General features: G+C 31.2%; 1 protein-coding gene and 1 pseudogene across 1 annotated transcript; one reads left to right on the forward strand and one right to left on the reverse strand.

Annotated features, from left to right (window-relative positions):
- Positions 1–7558: 7558 nt before the first annotated feature.
- Positions 7559–11839, forward strand: LOC132934941 (tubulin alpha-1 chain-like). Its single transcript, XM_061001366.1, has 4 exons — positions 7559–7695; positions 9577–9799; positions 10239–10540; positions 10939–11839. The coding sequence occupies exons 1-4, from the start codon at positions 7693–7695 to the stop codon at positions 11761–11763; spliced, it is 1353 nt and encodes a 450-aa protein (XP_060857349.1). The 5' UTR covers positions 7559–7692; the 3' UTR covers positions 11764–11839.
- Positions 11840–15274: 3435 nt separating this feature from the next.
- On the reverse strand, positions 15275–15978 carry LOC132950165 (uncharacterized; annotated as a pseudogene).
- Positions 15979–19821: the final 3843 nt, after the last annotated feature.

A 19821-nucleotide genomic window follows, 5' to 3' on the forward strand; every position in this document is an offset into this window, starting at 1 on the left:
ACCAAACTAAATTACTTAACACCGTTTAAATTCAGAATATTTTTTTAGTCGATGTCAAACAAAAGTCCAACAATGTCTGAAAACTGTATTAGTAAATTTTTGGATCTGTTTTCAGCGTTTTTTTTTTATTCGTAGTGCTGGGGTTGTGAAGTTGGCACTATAAACTTTGAACTTGAATAACTTTTGAAATACGTTCCAACAAATTCCAACAAGTGTCCAACAATGTCCAACAATGTTATATGAGTGTTGTTGGTAAAGTTTTAAAGTTTTTTTTTGCATATGCAGTGCTGGTCATGTAGTTGGCACTACAAACTTTGAAATTGCATAACTTTGAATGTAGCTTCCAACATATTCCAACAATTTTCCAACAACGTCCAACAAGTCCGAGTAGAGTTTGTTGGAATGGTTTTAGATTATTGTGCCAACTTTGTAGTGCCAGTTTCACGTAGGTAAATGTTTTGTCTATAGAAATTAGAAGTGTAGAACTATTTTAACGTACCTAACTATTGTTTATTTTTGAAAAGTAAATATCTTATAACCAACCATAATTAAAACGTGAACAGCGGTACTTGCAAGTAAATTTAATTAAAATATTTGTTCATAACGTTTTAAAAGATTGTTTTCAACATATTTAAGGGGATTCCATACCGTGATTTTCTGTTTTTGTCTAACACACGTGCGACATAGGATTTTTGACGGATTCTTTGCCAAACATATCAATTAATCTAATGAAGTGATGAAAATTCTGAAAACAGATTTTAATTCGTCGTCAAGTCTACTTGAAATCGACTTTCCCACAATTTTGATTTTTTGATTTTAGTTTCTCCAAAAATTGAAGTACAAAAATGTTTATATACTCTTTTTTAATATGACATTTTCTGGAATTTGGGTGATCATTTTAAAAATGTGGGAAAGTCAATTTCAAATAGACTTGACGACAAATTCAAATCTGTTTTCAGATTTCTTATCGCTTCAATAGATAAATTGGAATGTTTGGCAAAAAACACGTCTAAAATACTATGTCGCGCGTGTGATAGACAAAAACAGAAAATCACGGTATCGAATCCCCTTAATACATAATTTTTCAAATATACTAAAAACCATTATAAACATGGTATTAAACTAAAAAAAAATTTTAAATTTGTGCAACTCATATGACCCCGTTAATTTATGTTTCTCCGTCTAATAATTGGTTTATTCAAATTTCTCCTTGAGCTACCCATAAATAGATGATGTATGTTAATTTCTTTTTCGAATCAATGTACATTATTTTACAACAGAGAGTAGATACTACCTACTGCGATAGTCCACTTATAAACTGTCATTTCGATAATAACAATTTTTTTTACATTATACAAAACTCGTATTTCGCTGAATGACATCACGTCTTATTCACACAATATAATATATAATATGACGGGTGCATAAATTATTATAGCTAGGTACATAATTACATAATCGCTTCGTATAAAGCGAATGAATAAATATACATTTTCCTGGTAGGTAGCTGATAAAAGTATGCATAGATATAATAATATAATAATATTGTCGTGCAGCGTTCTTAACAATATGTAAATGAGAACGACGCTTCAGCATATGTGAAATAAGTATATATTTAGGTATATCAATATATATATAGATATACGCTTCGTATATATAATGTGAAATATATAATTTAAATAATCGTAATTGACGGTACCTACCAACTCGGGTTGTGCATAACTCGCTCGTATCATACTGAAGAGCACGCTATACAGACATTTGTAGTCTCCGTCTTCTAAGGTCCGCACACACTGCTGCGGTAAACAATATTTTATTTGTGCGGTGATCTTTACCGTCGGAGCTTGCACATTGATCCGGTAACGATATGAGTTACCGGACGGTAAAATATCGTACCGGAACGTTTTTCGTTACAACTAGCACACACTGCTGCGATAGTGCTGTACGACGATATATCAGACAGACACACATACAAGAATTTTGAGGTTTATGCCCTCTCGATTTATTTTCAAAAATATTTTTTTTTCGACAGCTACGTAAAATGAATACGACTATTTTTGTTATAAACCCTTCCCTTCCCACCAGACGATAATTTTTCTGTAAATGTGCCTACAATACAAGTCTTAAGAGGATGTTAGCGCACTATTTGTTTTCTCTCTCTAGCCCACACGCAACATAGACAAAATGCATTTTCGCAGAATCGTTTTTTCTATGTTTTTAAGTAATCTTAGAGTAAAATCATTCATTACAAAAAAGATAGAGAATAATATTTTTGAGGGAATGACATATCGACTTCTCTAAATATTGTTTCAAAACAATTTAAACATAATTTCAATTTACAACATTTTTTTGTTTATTTTGAAAGTCGAATACAAAGCCAAATAACAATAAAATATAAAACCGATATGTCATTCCCTCTAAAATATTATTTTCTATATTTTTTGTAATGAGTGATTTTAATCTAAAATGCGCAAATGCGTTTTGTCTATGTTGTGCGTGGGTCAGAGAGAGAAAACAAATAGTGCGCTGACATCCTCTTAACATATGTGTACCTAATGTCCTAATTGTCCTATTATTAATTGTAAAGAAACTCTATATCAAAAAATTATAATAAATTAATAATATTAGATGTCAATGTAAGAATCCTCGAAAATAATTGTATTGTCAATATTTTTAGTTTGTCTTACAATTTTAATAAAGTGCTCTTTTTTTGTATTTAAAACAAACAGAACTTTTTAAAAATATTTATAAATACATACTTACCAATCGTTTAGTACAATTTTAGGTAAATAATCATTTATCAATGATTAATTCCCACTACTTATATTAGCCGATTGTCTATTAAGGTTACAAAAATAAACATCGGCATAGCGATATGCCCGGTTCTTAGCAATGTAATGAAACACTGTAGTACCTCAGGTGGCTGTGGTGTTCTGGGCTTCGTATGCGATACAACTTAAACACTTGTCACTTGTGTAATTATACTTGTCACTTATGCCAAAGTTATGTATTATTATTAAAATATACATTTATGATGTATTCAGACTCCAGTTCGTCAGATGAAGAATTTTTTGCTTTAACAGCTTTATTGGAAAATGGTGATACTTCGTAAGTCATTTTAATAAGATATTTTGTATAATTATGGTACTTATTACCTAACTATAGTAATTAAATATAATTCATTTCTATAGGTGATAAAAGATTATGGGTCAATCAAATAAATGTAGAGCGAAAAACGTACGGTGAATATCACACACTGATGCCCCAACTCAGAAAAGACCCTAAACGGTTCTATTTGTATTTTCGCATGAATAGCGAATTTTTTGACCAATTGCTTGGTATTATATACAAAGAAATCGAGAAACAGCTAACTACTTTTAGAGAACCAATATCTACAGAAGAACGCCTAGTTGTAGCTCTCAGGTAATGTAAAACAATATGTGTCTCAAACAATAACAAGTTGGGTTGGCCAATGGCCTTAGAGAACCATAGAATAGTATCTAACCAGTAACCACTCATTCATACATTTTAAATTAAGCATTTGTTTAACTTGTTGATAATCTAGGACGTAATGTCGTAATATATAGTTTATGTCCCTCTGCCGTTATAAACTTTAAAACTCGTGGTTGATTCTTACTAGATATAATATAATCGGTGATAATTTTGTACTTCTAACTTCTTGTATTTCTAAGGGGCAGTCGGTAATTGGGCCACATTTTATCTACCTGCTTCGTATAATATATTTGTTTACATTTTACTACCTGGGGATTGGGCCACAAATTAAATCTATTTTTTTAAAGTGTACCCCCGGAGATTGGGCCATAAATGTACAGCATAAAAATATACAAATATATAATGTTTATTAACTAATAATAATAATATTTTTCTCTATAATATACACTAATCTTTTAAAATAATAACACATTCAGATTTATCAATACAATAATTAGTCAAATAATAATATAATAAGAATATTTTTTTTTTATAAGTACATAAAAATACAATTATTTTTTTTAAATAATGTGATACTGATTTTACAAATTCAAATCTATTCTTTTTCCCTTCTTTATAATTTTGAATTTCATTAAAAATATATTTTTTTCGAATCAAAGTTCGTTTTCTTGCTTTTAACCTATGCTTCTAATTTTAATATAAACTTCGGATTGAACCCCCAATAAAACATTTACAAAATTATGAATATTTGGATGTGACATATACAAATTGTTTTTGAAATGTGAATGAAAGGACTCGACGGCATTTGTAGTTCGAGTTACAGATTCAGAACGTAACGCCCATATATGCGGAGGGATAATAGCATCGTCACTAATATAAGTGTCAAAAATATAATCTGAAAATGTTGTTAATTTATCGTTCTGTGGTATCTCACTTATAAAATCCATTGCAAAGCAGTTACCTACTTCTTCTGGATTTAAAAATGGAATTCCAAATATATATCCTAGCCATTTACCTATTTCAGAAGTCTTATCTTTTTATTCTTTACTTAAGCCTACTGACTGAATTTTTCACCTCCATGATTGCACTAGGTGAAATCTACAACCTACAATTTTTATGTCAGCCCATGTATGCTTAATTCCTTCTTGGAGTCCTTGTTCAAAATCGACAGTTACTTGTGTTGGCTTAAATTGTAAGCCATGATCAGAGCAATAAAGGGTAATTGATTTTATATAAGTTTCTTTTGCTTGTCTTGAAGTAGACTAAATACTAAAGGCACATATGAGTTATCTTTATATCCATGAATAGAGAATAATTGATTAAAATGCTTTGCACAGTATTCAAAAGTGCCGTCAACATAAATAGATTCTAACGAACATAGAAAATTTAAATTTGTAATCGTGGAAAAATTAATAATATGGTCAGTTTTATTATTTATTAATAAAAAGTTTTCCTTTTTTGTGTTGGTAATCAAATCAATCGTTTCTAAATAGTCATGTACTTCATTAATATTTTTTGGCAGTATAGGTAATATTTGTCAGCGAGCTCGATATACATTATCGCGTAATTGATTTATATCTTTTAATAAAAGTAAATCAGTATTTACTGATGTGCAGTTCTCAATTTCGGATATAACAATTTTGGATGGTCTTACCGAAGTATCTTCGATCGCTTTTCTTTTTATGGTAGTCCTTATAACTTGACGCACAATTTGTTTTGTCTCTTCGTCATGATTATGTTCTAAGTCTGATTCATCTATTAAATAAAAAAATAGCGACAACTATATGACAAAAATTAACAGTTTTGATGTACGTACCCCTTTGTAAATTGGTGGAAATTGTATATATTTTTGCTGTACATGTTTTTTTGGCACATCGCCAACGAGTTTTGTCACATTGACTCTCGTGAGCAAAAGAAAATTTATAATTATTAAAAATTTATAATTTTTTTCCTCTCTCCGACGTTATAAATTCCAATAATTCCATTGTACTCGTATATTACCGAACCAGCATATAATACTAAACGTGGATCGCATAGTTTGCAATCAACTAAACGATCACGACGTTCTATAATCTTTATAATCTTAGCTATTTTTATCAATTTAATTTGACGGGAATATGGCAGCCCCTGATAATTCTATATAATTTTATTATCTTTTGATAAGATACATGGTCGCTTCGATTAAAGTTTCGTAATCACTTAAAATTTATATATGACATATTAGTTTAACAGTGGCCCAATCACCGTATACCTTTTTGAAAAAAGGTTAATTGTGGCCCAATTCCTGGGCGCCCTTTCTAAGGTATATTTTATATTGAATAACTTAAGTACCTATAACCTAATGTATCTATATAAGTATACATAATAAAACTTAACTGATATATATTAAACTAGACTGAAAATAGAATTCTTATCTAGCATACCTACCTATATTATAATTCTTAATAATTCTAGATAAGTTCCAAAGTAATATAAGGTTATAAAATTACATTTTCTAAAATAATGTACTTAAACCGTACACGTAAGATTTAAAGATTGTATTATAATGATTATGATTAATTATTAGTTATGACTTAGGTGTACCTACTGTTTTAAATTTTAAGATTTCCTAGATATTAACCTAAAACTAAATGCGGAAATAAATAATATTCGACGCGGGTCGCCAAATTTGCAAACTCAGTACTGTTGTCATATTATGATTACCTATGTGTAAGGATAACAAAAAAAGTCCCGTAAATTTTTTTAATCCAATCATACAACCTTTACTATATATAGGTAATTCAAACATTTGCCTAATATTTGTGCTGATAGCGTTTTTTCATTGTCATAATGACATCGCGCTTGATTACTTGACAGTATATGTCAAAATAGAATAAGTGTGTCATTTTAATTAATAATAAAAACAATAAATAAAGTAATTAAAGTAATAATGTATTTAAGAGTTAAAATTAAATTAATTAAAATATCTGTATAGCAAAATATTTAATGTTTGTATATTTAGTTCAAGCTTAACATATTTTGTTAAATAACATTATTACCTACTGGCTACTTTATAGCCAAGGACGTTCCATTGTAATAAAAATATATTGTGCATACTGATGCTAAACATCATAAAGTTATGATTTAAATATTATAATAATTATTGCTATAGATATTAAATGGTTTAAAAATACAATTGAATAAGTTAACTTAAGATAAAAACATTAGATTAGTGAAGATAACACACGGATTAATAACCAAGGTTGATGTAAACAGAATATAACTACTATATCGTATTTTTCGTACCTATTGGTCAAATGATTTTGTCACGGAGGGGGTCTGATTTTTTAACATACACTATTTGATTATTAAAAATATAATTTATGATTATCAAATCTTAAACATTGAAAATAAAGTTCATGGTCACCCTTCCCCCCCCATTCCGTTTGACCGCCACTGAATCTCGTGGATGGTGGATAGCCTCCGTAAGTGCCGTAAATCGACAAGGGCCTTTCCGAAATTTCATGAATATTTAATAATGTTTTTAGCGTTTTGAGGTGTACGTAATACGACAATAAGACCTATAAGACAAGCGCGTATCCAGGATTTTTTAAAGGGTGTGCTTTAATTTAATATTTAAATACAACTGGGAGGGGGTTTAAACAACAAACACCCCCACGACTACGCGAGACGTAACCGTGTTTTAAAACTGTAATTTGTATACGAAGGTGGCTGCAAAAGTGCAAAATTCCAAAATGTTATATACACATTGCATCAGCATACAAAACGTATGAAGGATTCTATAAGCCTCTTCGTTAATATAATATAACAAATTATCACACCTCCCCCCCCCCCCAACGCAAAATGCCGACTACACCACTGACATCCGTAAACACGCGCGTCCTGTCGGGGGAATTTAAAAACCTACTATTGGCCGTGCTAATTAAATATTACTGCAATAAGCTAGCGGCGGCGATATCGATATTCCTTGAAAATACTGCAATATTATAATCCGTTGTATCCATCGATGAGTGTGACGTGGCTTTATAGAATTCAATAGAATTTTCTCGCAGCAACGGCTACCTAGCGACCGCCGTCGTTTGGAACATAAATTCATTATTTGTACGAACGTCGTAACGTCAGCATACGTATCATATACTTTCCGTTACATTTTTCTGTAATAATTGTTCGCACGTATTTCGTTTTGATTTCCTTCGTTAATTTTCTTTTTGTAACCGTTTCACAAAAAAATCAAACAAAATGGTGAGTAATTTTCTTATTCTATCGTAATTATGCATTATTCGCAAAACCGTATTATAACTACCGCTATATATTTTTTATACTTTTTTATTTTCGAATTACAAATATCTCTTTTTATAATTACCTATTCATTCACTGTGTCTTAAAATAATTTAAATTAAGTATAACGTTCATAATATTTTAAATAAATAAAATTAAGTACTCAAAATAATATCGGTATTATATCGGATTTTTTTAATGTTAGAGTTAGCATTTTAATTAATCCGATTTCATTTTTTTTCTATCTCGATAATATTTTAATTACAATTAATATTTAACAATTTTACATCTAAAATAAATTTAGGTATGACATTAGAACATTTAATATGTCTGTAAAAATGAATTGGATTTACACTTTTACATATTGTTCAATCAATTCAATAGTTTTAATTTTCTCTTAAATTAATCTTGAACTTTTTTAAAAATAATTTCTCCTTAAGTCATAATTTTATTTTATTTGTTCAGTCAACTAAAAACAATTAATTATTTAAATATACCAAATAATTTTTTGTCCTTGTACATTTAATTATTTTTGGTATTACGTAGAATAAAAATATAAATCAATAGATTCAATTCACTTAAAATCTGAATTTATATCAGTAATTATTTATTTCAAAATAATGAAAAATGTTTTAGTTTAAAAAGTTATAAAAGTTCTCGCAATACTCAATTCAAATTACAACCTGCAGGTTAGTTAATTGTTATCGTTTAAATATTAAACAATTCAATTATTAAGATAAATTTATTAAATGGTAATTATTAACGAAAATTCCGTTAATTATTTAAATACGTTATTTAATTAAATTATTTTTAATATCTATATTTTAATTGATAAATATTATTATTTTTTACGCTTCACGGAAAAACAATTTGTATTAAAAATAACTTAAAAGGCCGTACTTTTAAGATATTTTCTAGATTATTAAATATTTTGTAACGATGTTATTTTTATGTCAATAAAATTAATTATTGGTATAGGTATACATAATTAATTTCTCAACATTGCAATATCTGTCAAAGCTTTTTAATATATTATTGTACACAATTTATTTGTACAATAATAATACTTATTATCATATATATATCATATTTTATGACGTATAGCCCCACAATGTATACAGGAATAAAATATTATGTTCGTACCACTAGGATTCGACAATAATTTTACACTCAAGTCATATTTAAAAATGTCATAATCTCGCGGTACGACGGCATTTGTTTTAAATTATTGAAAATATAAATTAATTCCGTATAACACTATTGGCTATTAATAATCAATCTATAGTATGTTTTTAAAATCGTTGTATATTTCCTTGACAACCGTTTTCGTTTAATTACTTTTTGGTTTCAAATAACGCGTTTTCATTAATCTCGCGAACGTTTCTGTATTACTCATTTAGTCGTTTCGTTGTTAAATTGGATTTGTTCTAAAATTTATTTCAATCATGGTAAGTACAACAACACAATATTATCCTAATTTGATTAATTAATATAGACATAATATCGTAACATGATATAACAGTATAGGTACTTAATTATATACTAATTGGTAGATGTACCCATCGTTAAATTTAATGATCGACGGCGCGGCGGTGGTAACGCAAATCCGTCGGCTGCGGCGCCGCAAGGCGAACGGGCTCGGCTATAATAAATAATAATTATTACAATAATTACATCGTATAATATAATGGTTCAACGGTGATCGAATCGTTGGCCATTTCGTCTTAGAATCATTTCGTTTCCGCGACACTTATACCTGAATAATATTGAGAACGAAACGAATCGCGTGGATCGTGGTATAATGCTATTTACATCAAACTTAATTTTGTGTTTATTTTTTTTCAGCGTGAATGTATATCCGTACATGTAGGACAAGCTGGCGTCCAGATCGGCAATGCGTGCTGGGAACTGTACTGTCTGGAGCATGGTATCCAACCGGACGGACAGATGCCGTCCGACAAGTCTGTGGGCAGCGGAGACGACAGTTTCAACACGTTTTTCAGCGAAACCGGCGCTGGAAAACACGTCCCCCGGGCCGTGTTCATAGATCTCGAACCGACCGTCGTTGGTAAGCGTACATTTTTTTTCGTTCAAATTATTTCTACTTATTATTTCAAAAGAGGACATTTCTGCACGGGTGACGGGTTTTTATTTAGTTTTTTTTCCAATTTAAGCAATTTAACGTTTGATAGTTTATAGATGGTCAGTAGGAGTAGCGAAAAAAAGTAGGACAATTAGTACACTGTAAAATGTATCATATTAGTAGATGTGCATTTTTCATAATATTTTTTAATTTTTAACATTAAAATATTAATATCTGCACTAGGTAGCCAAAATTAGGAAATAACTATTTGTGACGAGAAAAATAATCACGAAAAATGTAATTAAAACTAAGCTATTGTTACATAGTTCGTGTATTTTTACGAAGTACATAAATTTAATGAATATTAAAAAAAGGATTTATGTATTTTTCGCGGAGTGAATGATATTATTATACGTTTGCGCAGACGAAGTGAGAACTGGAACGTACAGACAGCTATTCCACCCGGAGCAACTGATCACCGGCAAGGAAGACGCGGCCAACAATTATGCCCGCGGCCATTACACAATCGGCAAGGAGATCGTCGACCTAGTGCTGGACCGGATCAGGAAGTTGGCCGATCAGTGCACCGGGCTTCAAGGATTTTTGATATTCCACTCGTTTGGCGGCGGCACCGGTTCCGGTTTCGCGTCATTGCTCATGGAACGGCTCAGTTCCGATTACGGAAAAAAGAGCAAACTGGAATTTGCCATTTACCCAGCGCCTCAAGTGAGTACCGAGTTTTTCAACCTATAAACCACGAGCGTGTTTATCGTATAATTATAATATTACTTCGATTTGGTTAAAAAAACATCGTTTGTAAAATTTTTTCTCACCGTTTATCTACAAATAGAATTATTTTTTTTTCCCAATCATAAAACAATATTATACTCAATGAATCTGTGGGTAAAAAACTGGGTCCTTAAAACTATAGTATTTTAGAGACGAACTCAACTTGTCGCTGGGCATGGAGAGCGTGTTCTTAAAACCTCCCCAAATTTCAGCGGCCACCACCACCACCAGCGTACCTACTTACGACGAGATGATTAAACAATATATTTTTAATTAGCATTCATGATAGAATATCAACCGCATGCATTTTTTAATGTCACAATATTATATCACAGGTATCGACGGCCGTCGTGGAACCATACAACTCGGTACTGACTACGCATACCACGCTCGAACATTCTGACTGTGCGTTCATGGTGGATAACGAAGCCATCTACGACATATGCCGGCGGAACTTGGACATCGAGCGGCCCACGTACACGAATCTGAATAGGCTGATCGGGCAGATCGTGTCATCCATTACGGCGTCGCTGCGATTCGACGGCGCGCTGAACGTCGACCTGACCGAGTTCCAGACGAACCTGGTGCCATACCCACGCATACACTTCCCGCTGGCCACGTACGCACCGGTCATATCGGCCGAGAAGGCGTACCACGAGCAACTGTCCGTGGCCGAGATTACCAACGCTTGCTTCGAACCGGCAAACCAGATGGTCAAGTGTGACCCACGGCACGGCAAGTACATGGCGTGTTGCATGCTGTACCGCGGCGACGTGGTGCCCAAGGACGTGAACGCCGCAATCGCCACCATCAAGACCAAGCGGACCATCGTGTTCGTCGACTGGTGCCCTACTGGGTTCAAGGTGGGTATCAACTACCAGCCACCTACCGTGGTGCCGGGCGGTGACCTGGCCAAGGTCCAGCGGGCCGTTTGCATGTTATCCAATACCACAGCTATTGCCGAGGCATGGGCCCGGCTCGATCACAAATTTGACCTCATGTACGCGAAACGGGCGTTCGTCCACTGGTACGTTGGTGAGGGCATGGAGGAGGGCGAGTTTTCCGAGGCCAGGGAGGACCTGGCGGCGCTAGAGAAGGATTACGAGGAGGTTGGCATGGACTCCACCGAGGGCGACGGTGAGGCCGGCGAAGAGATATGACTTGCTATCCCATACCACCAACACCATTTCTCAACCAGAAATACTGTCGTTGTTGTTGTTGTAATGCCATAAATATATTTTCATACGTGTCGTAGACATAAAAAATATTTGCTCGTGTACATTATTTTTATTATTAGGTATTATTTTTAAATGTATTTATCGGTACAACGATATCGTTATGAATAGAAATAACGTTCCATATAATATTCACGTATTAATGTGACGGATAATGGCGACGATAAATGGTATAATAAAGGTATGCATAGGAAATTACAGATTTTCAGTTATACACGCTGCACACAAAAAGATCGAAAAAAACATTTGGTAATCTGAGTGGATTTTTTTTTGTTTTAGTCAGTGGTCCAATACTATATTCGTATTCATAAAATAAGTTTGAATAACGTCTTTCGACCTATAAAAATATAATAATGTTATTGTCTTACACGAGATTATTTACAACAATAATACAAAATATATGAAGTGGTAAATTATACAAATAAAATGTTTAAAAAAATATATCTCTTGTACGATATAATATTATTGACAACAATTATTATATAAGTGGTGAATTATACAATGTAATCCTCGAATACTATTTTTTCAGTTTATTACTAATATCTAGTAACTCTGGACTCTTATATCAGTGCTTTATGTGCGCAAATACCAAATCTTTATGTATCACAAACATCGATTAATTGACATTAATTTTTAACCTATAATAATTCGTTGCAGCTACGTAGGTATTATCCCACGAAGCTATTGAATGCAATAGTTTAGGGTTTCTAATATTTCTCTCTAAACGCAGGAAACGCGATAATTTTAACATTATACTAAATAATAGATTTCATTTTCGTCACATTTTATCTGCTGTATATGTTTTCTGTTAAACGAGGTTTATGCTTAACGTGTTTCGGTTAACGGTTTTTGTGACAATATTATATTCTAATATTATTCACAATCGTGACATCTATTCGTTATAAATAACTTGAAACCGTACATACATATATTATTATCGTTATAAGGTTATGTCTGAAGATACAATTTAAATAAACGCATTCCGGTGACACAATTTTCTCGCGTCTATAAAAGTATAAACACACGTACAGCAGAAGATATAGATTAACAATATACAAAATATACTACAATATATTATTGTTATAATGTTTGATAAGATATAGATGATTTTTAATCGTCATGATTTAAAACAAAAAGTTTAAAAAAAGTATTTAAGATTTAATTACTATGGATAATATTATGTTAAAATATAAAAAAGTGGGTAAGTGGATATCGCTCTGCTGTACAGTAGGTTACAAGTAGGACAATGTATAATGGATTGTATTGAACTTGAATTCAATGATATAATATCATTGTACAAGAGAAAAACGATTCTGAGGCGGTTTACATAGGCGCTACTAGGGTTAAAATTCTGGGGGGGGGCTAACAAAACTATTTATTAAAAACAACTCGTAGAGGGCTTATAGGGGTATTAAACAATAAGGGATATTTGTGGGGAGGCTATCAGTCTGGATTTTTTAAATTTTTATTATTTATTATAGCCTTGAAGTAGAATTAATATTATAATATTATAATTTTTTATTCGTTGCTACGGTGATACACAAATCGTTAGAAATTAAAATCCCATTTTAAGCGGTTTTTCGTAATTTGTCAGTAGTTTTTCCTGTGGAATTAAATAACTATTGAGGAAATCGAAAAATGACCTCTTCAAATTACCATCTTGATCCAATTTGCTAAAAGATAAGGTACTGTTGAAATTGAAGCACTCCATCTGGTAGAAATTTTGTACACAGGATATAAAAAAAAAAATAAATAAATAAATAAACACCATTATTGTAAAACCACTAGCTTCCTCGCTCCGCTCAGAATCTAAAAAACTATAATTATAATATGTAGGTACCTAAATTATTAAATATACGGTGATCCCACACATTTATTAGGTCAGTAATCGGCCGATCACCTATACCGCGGTATTTGATTTTGTATATTTTCCCCCTATCGATACACCAAACACCTGCAGTATAACAATTGTCAGTTCACAGCTAGGTAGGTATTGTGTATTTGTGTTGCATAAAAAATGCAAGTTGTCTTGTAATATACAATAATTTTTTTTTACTTCAAAATGTGTTTAATATATTATATAATGACAATTTATTATTAACAACTATTCTAACTCGATTAAGATAAATACAATTTAATTAGTCATTGAATACATAATTTCAACGGCCTATAGATTGTGATGATTTGCGTATACATGGGGCATTATTTATTATATTTATTGTTATACCTACATTTAAATATTTCATAAAATATATTGTTTTCTACTTTTCCTACGACATGTATATTATATTAAAAATCTCAAATAACACAATATCGTTATTGGGTGTGTGTGTGTTTGTGTTTTTTCTCATATAGACACACTGAGCTGCATATTATTTTATATGTATATATATTTCGATGCCAATACTCTTCGGCGGCTGTACGAACAATATTGATTTTACAATCTGCTGTAGAGCGAAAAAGCTATAACATTATGTTATGCGTATTGGTCTCGCCACCATGATTCGTACAAATTGTAATTTTATATTTTTTTTTTATCCAAGAAAGATTTTTTTACGCACTTGTGTTCTCCGATATTCATCGGCAAATTATAATAAAATAGCCACTGCAGTTCAGTTTTTTCAGTTCTGTCATGTTTACTATATTATATTATATAATTCTTCTGTGCGTGTGTACCTATTTGAACTCCTCCTAAATGGCTGGACCGATATTGATGAAATTGTTTGTATGTGTTTGAGTGGGTCCCTGGATGGTTTAGATTTACAATTGGACCAGGTAGGTCCAACCCGGAGAGGTGCTCAAAAAGCGATTTCGAGATTTACTCTGTCATTTTTTGTTTATAGATGGTTGCCATTGGTTACTTGGGCAGATGAAGTAAAAGGCGAAATGTCACGTTTATGGTTTTAAATAAAGAAATTAAATCTTAAAACTAATATGAGAATTGTTTGTAGGTAATATAGTTACTCAAAAAATACTTAGGTAACCAATTTTGTGAAATTTTCAAATTGTTCTTGGAGATTTTAGGAAAGTTTAGAGAGTGGTTTGATCCACGTTCAATTAATATCAGGTGCCACAGGCAAATTATCAATCTTGGTCAAATTAGTTCACAAAGCGAGGTACACCAAGCCAATTTTTACTACAGTTTCTACTAGTTTGTAAACTGTCGTACACCAAAACCAAGATACACCTGTATTACGCTATATTTTTTATTTTTGGCATGGCATAGCCCCAAATTTGAATGCTGACAATACCTGCCTACACCAGATTGCGTTATAATATTGTTTTATACATTAGACTTAAGTAACCTAACTGTATAGCCACATTTACCCGGGACGAGTACTCGACCGTCAATTTTAACACAAAATACAGTGCTCTGATAAGTGAATGTAGAAACCGTTTCTTTTCGCTGGGCTGAGTGACTGATTATATATACAAACTATATTATATGAGGTCTATTTAAATGTTTTCCACGGTTATCCCTAGGTGTAATAATACCTAATTTAATTTTATCTTGTAGCGTCATAACACGTCTTCTTGTAATACAAAACGTATTTAAAAGAGTATTTTTGCATACCTGTAAATCATCTATGTAATATTTAAATGAACAAAATCGTCGTGATGTAGCATCTGTTTTTCCTGGTCGTCTTCTCACAGAAGCATTTACTTTTATACACTTATACAAAAAAGCTGATTGTTCATCATACGTTAACTTATAAAATTCGTCAAATAATAAAAGTTTTCTTGCTAAAGTCATTGTTGCACAACCTTGCCAAGGACATGAACTCTGGTCACAAACTTGATCCTAAAATTTTTAAAAATGTGTATAAAATATTTTTCAACATTATGTTTATTTTACTACATTCATAACATTTTTACTAACCACGGTTGGAGGTGTTTTAGCTGGTACAAGCTTTTTACTCTGAGATGTATATTCCTTCCCACTATTTCGAAGAGTTTTGTTTTTTACATTTTTCCAATCTGTCATATTGATTTTCCGTTTTTGTCCATCACTTAAACGGTTAACATCACTAGTAGATAAATTATTTAGACTTGTCATAGTTAAATTGGTAACACAATCGTGATATTCGCACGTCTCGCGTCGCGTTGACTTACTGTGAATAGTAAACGCTTAACACACATAGCACGTTTTAATAGTCAACTAATCGCCGGTTTCGAAGTATATACACGATGATTGTGTACGATAAAAACATTCTGCGAATTTTTCGATTCTTAAAATATATCGAGATTGCTTCATAGCACGTTATTCCGCGAAAACATGAAAATTGAAAAAAATGTTACATAGCACGTTATTCCCGCCCACCCTTCATTTATTTGAATTATTAAATTTATAAAATAATAAATAAATGATTGCCATAATTTTTTTAAGTGAGTACAGTATTTATTTTTTAGTTTCTAAATGAAAGTTAATGTATGGTATGTTCAATTTTTTTGTTATTTGATAATTATTTATATTTAAAATGAATAAAAAAGGTTACAAATTATTACATTTATTTATTTGTAAATTCATAGGTACCAACGCGTTGTAATTATGTTAACCTTATTTTGTATGAGTAAAAACTCAAAACTCTAAAATATGTTTTCAAATTTGGAAAAATTAATTTTACAATAGTCGATAGATTAATTTATCAATTTTCAAGAGTAAGGGAGGGGGCCCAAATTGGCGTAGTTAGGGCACTGTCATCAGTCATTCAGTCATTTGTCTAAAAAATTAAATAATAACTGAAAAGTCTGTCTTACAGCGAATGGCATGGCATTGCCCCAAATTTGAATGCTGACAATACCTGCCTACACCAGATTGCGTTATAATATTGTTTTATACATTAGACTTAAGTAACCTAACTGTATAGCCACATTTACCCGGGACGAGTACTCGACCGTCAATTTTAACACAAAATACAGTGCTCTGATAAGTGAATGTAGAAACCGTTTCTTTTCGCTGGGCTGAGTGACTGATTATATATACAAACTATCATAGGAATACTCGCTGATATAGGATACCATAGTATACTATTTTAGTAAGTGTAATTTTTGTATGACAAATTTTCATATTGATTTATTTTTTGTAGTACCTAGGTACGTCACAATCCGTATATTGGCCATGAATGTATTAAAATAATATTTATTTTTTAAATAATAATTTTTAATGTTCTTCGGGTGATTGTTATTATATTTATGGTGATTCTTATGGAATTTCCAACTAAATAATTGAAATCCATCTATAAGGCTCAAAAACTCTTTGCAACTTAGAGGGTGTTTATAGTTTATTTTTCAACCCCTATAGCAAATTGGTAGCTAAGGGGTGGGTAGCTCTCACATAATTTTTTCAGCTTACAAAAAAATAATTTTTATTGTTTATTTAATTGTTTGCCATTGATCATAATGGGCGTAGACCGTTTGGGCGAATCGACCAAAAATATAGTCCGTTTGGGCGAATAACTATATACCGTTTGGGCGAGAATAATTCAATTAAAAATACCGGTATGAAAATGCTTATAATATACACTCAACAATTAATTAAACAAAATCATATAAAATGTGAATAATTACTAATAATGAGTCAAAAATCATATAAAATATAAGTAATTTACAGTCAAAAATCATATAAATATAAATAATTGGTCAAAAATCATATAAAATATAAATAATTGGTCAAAAATCATATAAAATATAAGGAATCAACAGCCAAAAATCATAATTTAACACATAAATAATTAATAATAAGTCAACAATTATAAATAAAATTACATCTAATATAATTATAGTACAGTTTAAAGTAATTTATTAGCCTGATATTTTAAACCTAAACATTTTATGTATTCTAATTGGCTAATGTTCCCTCTTTCATATTTATTCCATGTTTCTTGCACAAACTATTTTTTTTTATAGTTTCTTTTCGTTGAGCGTTGGGGATATTTTTTGAAATGGAATTGATTTTAATCATATTTTCAGTTTGGATTTCTAATAATACTGCAATAACTTGATGTGCATGAGGGTGTGGTGTGTAAAATTGTTTATTAAAGTGAGAATGAAATGATTACATAATCGGCAAATTGTACACATTCATTGTCAGCTGGCATAATTGATAACAACTCAGTAAATGCATCTCCTACTTCGGCTGGTGGCAAAAATGATAGACCAAAAAAAAATTTGAGTCACAATCCGACTTCAGAATCTTTAATTAAATACGCTTTCGATAAGTTTTTATGTTTTACTATTTGCCTATACCAACTTTGGCCCAAATGAAATGTACATGTTATTAACTGACAGTTAGGAAATGTTTGCGTTGTAGCTAAATGTGCAGCTTTTTTAAAATCCGAATGAAAAAAATCTACTTGAAGAATTTTTCCAATTAGTTCATTACATAACTTAGTTTACAAAATATATATCTATAAAAATACAAATCTTTGGTACGGGCAACACTGGGTGGGACAGCTATAGTACATAATATATAAAATAGCTATTATGTATAATACTGGCCTATACAAGTCGTGGGTGATACTTTCACACTTATAAACTATATAACACACAAAACATAGGTACGTATATTTACATGTTACATTTGAATATAGTATGTTTATTGTTTATTGGTGTCTTGTGTCAACATAATTATTAAACCAATATAATCATCTAAAACTCATTCCTCATCGCCACTATTACTGCTCAAACTTATAACTACAAAATCAAACTATTTTTTGATCACAAGTTCTAAAATTTAAAATGTTTAATTCCTCATATTTTTATTTTTTAGGTATTTTTTAAAATATTTATGTACTTGATGCAGACACGATCGTATTTTACAACTACATTGTTAACTCTGTTTTGATTAAAGTAAAACAAAAATGTTTCTTATTATTTTACATTATACCTACTTAATATTTTGGTTTACAAACACATAATTTATTTTCATCAAGTTTATAAATATATAGTTATTTTATAAATTATCTTCCCCCCCCCCACAGAATTACTATTTATATATAATGTATATGCGGGGCGCGAGCTTACGTGGATGGCCAAGATTTTGGTTATAAATGTCTAATTTTGTTTTACAAATAATTGCTAACCGGATACTTACTAATTTTCTAAAACGGTTGTAAAAAAAAATCAAAGTAGTGGTGCTTTTTAGCCCTAAGGTAAACTCGATAACAGCGTATACAAATTATATTACATTATTACTGTACCTATAGGTATATCATGTATTGGCATCATCGAAACGTTAGCACGAATCCCATAAAACTATAATATACAAATATAAAACTCCTATTTGCATTGAACCTACCAATATTATATACGTACATAATATACACCATTACACCTATTATACGACGTGTAGTATATCGTTGGCTCATCGTCGATATAACTCCCGTTTGGCGTGATCGGTACCATATAATCACAAAAGAAAAATAATTTGAGTGATTTTCATGGCGTTTACTGCCTCGTAGTTTTTACCTCCATTTACGGTCGTATATATATCTGGTAGGTAGGTTAGGTATAGATAGGTACATACAATTTTAATATGCAAAATAACGCAGACCTAAACATGATTTCCCGACGGGGTCGTGAGCGCTCGCATTATTAACGGTTTCCGTGTGTATAAATTATCCATAATATATTTTATGTTATATCTATAAAATACGCATATTATTATGCGTGGGGACCGTTTTACTGTCACGGGTATTATTATTATTTTTTTGTTTTGGAATGATTATCCAAATGGAGAAATAGACAATTTACTATATAGGTACGCACTTGGGGGTGACCAACAAGATGACCATAGCAGATCGCGTGGAGTATATGGAGCCTTGACAGCAGCTGGTTCGAGTACAATATTGTAAGTTACTGGCGTAATAACGTGATATTATTTTAAATTTCATTGATTAATAGTTAAATCTATATATTATATAATTATATAGTATGTAGGTAATTCATATCTTATACTTTTATTTATTTATTAATTTTGTTGAG

This window comes from Metopolophium dirhodum, chromosome 1 (genome assembly GCF_019925205.1).
Source record: "Metopolophium dirhodum isolate CAU chromosome 1, ASM1992520v1, whole genome shotgun sequence".
In the NCBI taxonomy this organism is placed as follows: Eukaryota; Metazoa; Arthropoda; class Insecta; order Hemiptera; family Aphididae; genus Metopolophium; species Metopolophium dirhodum.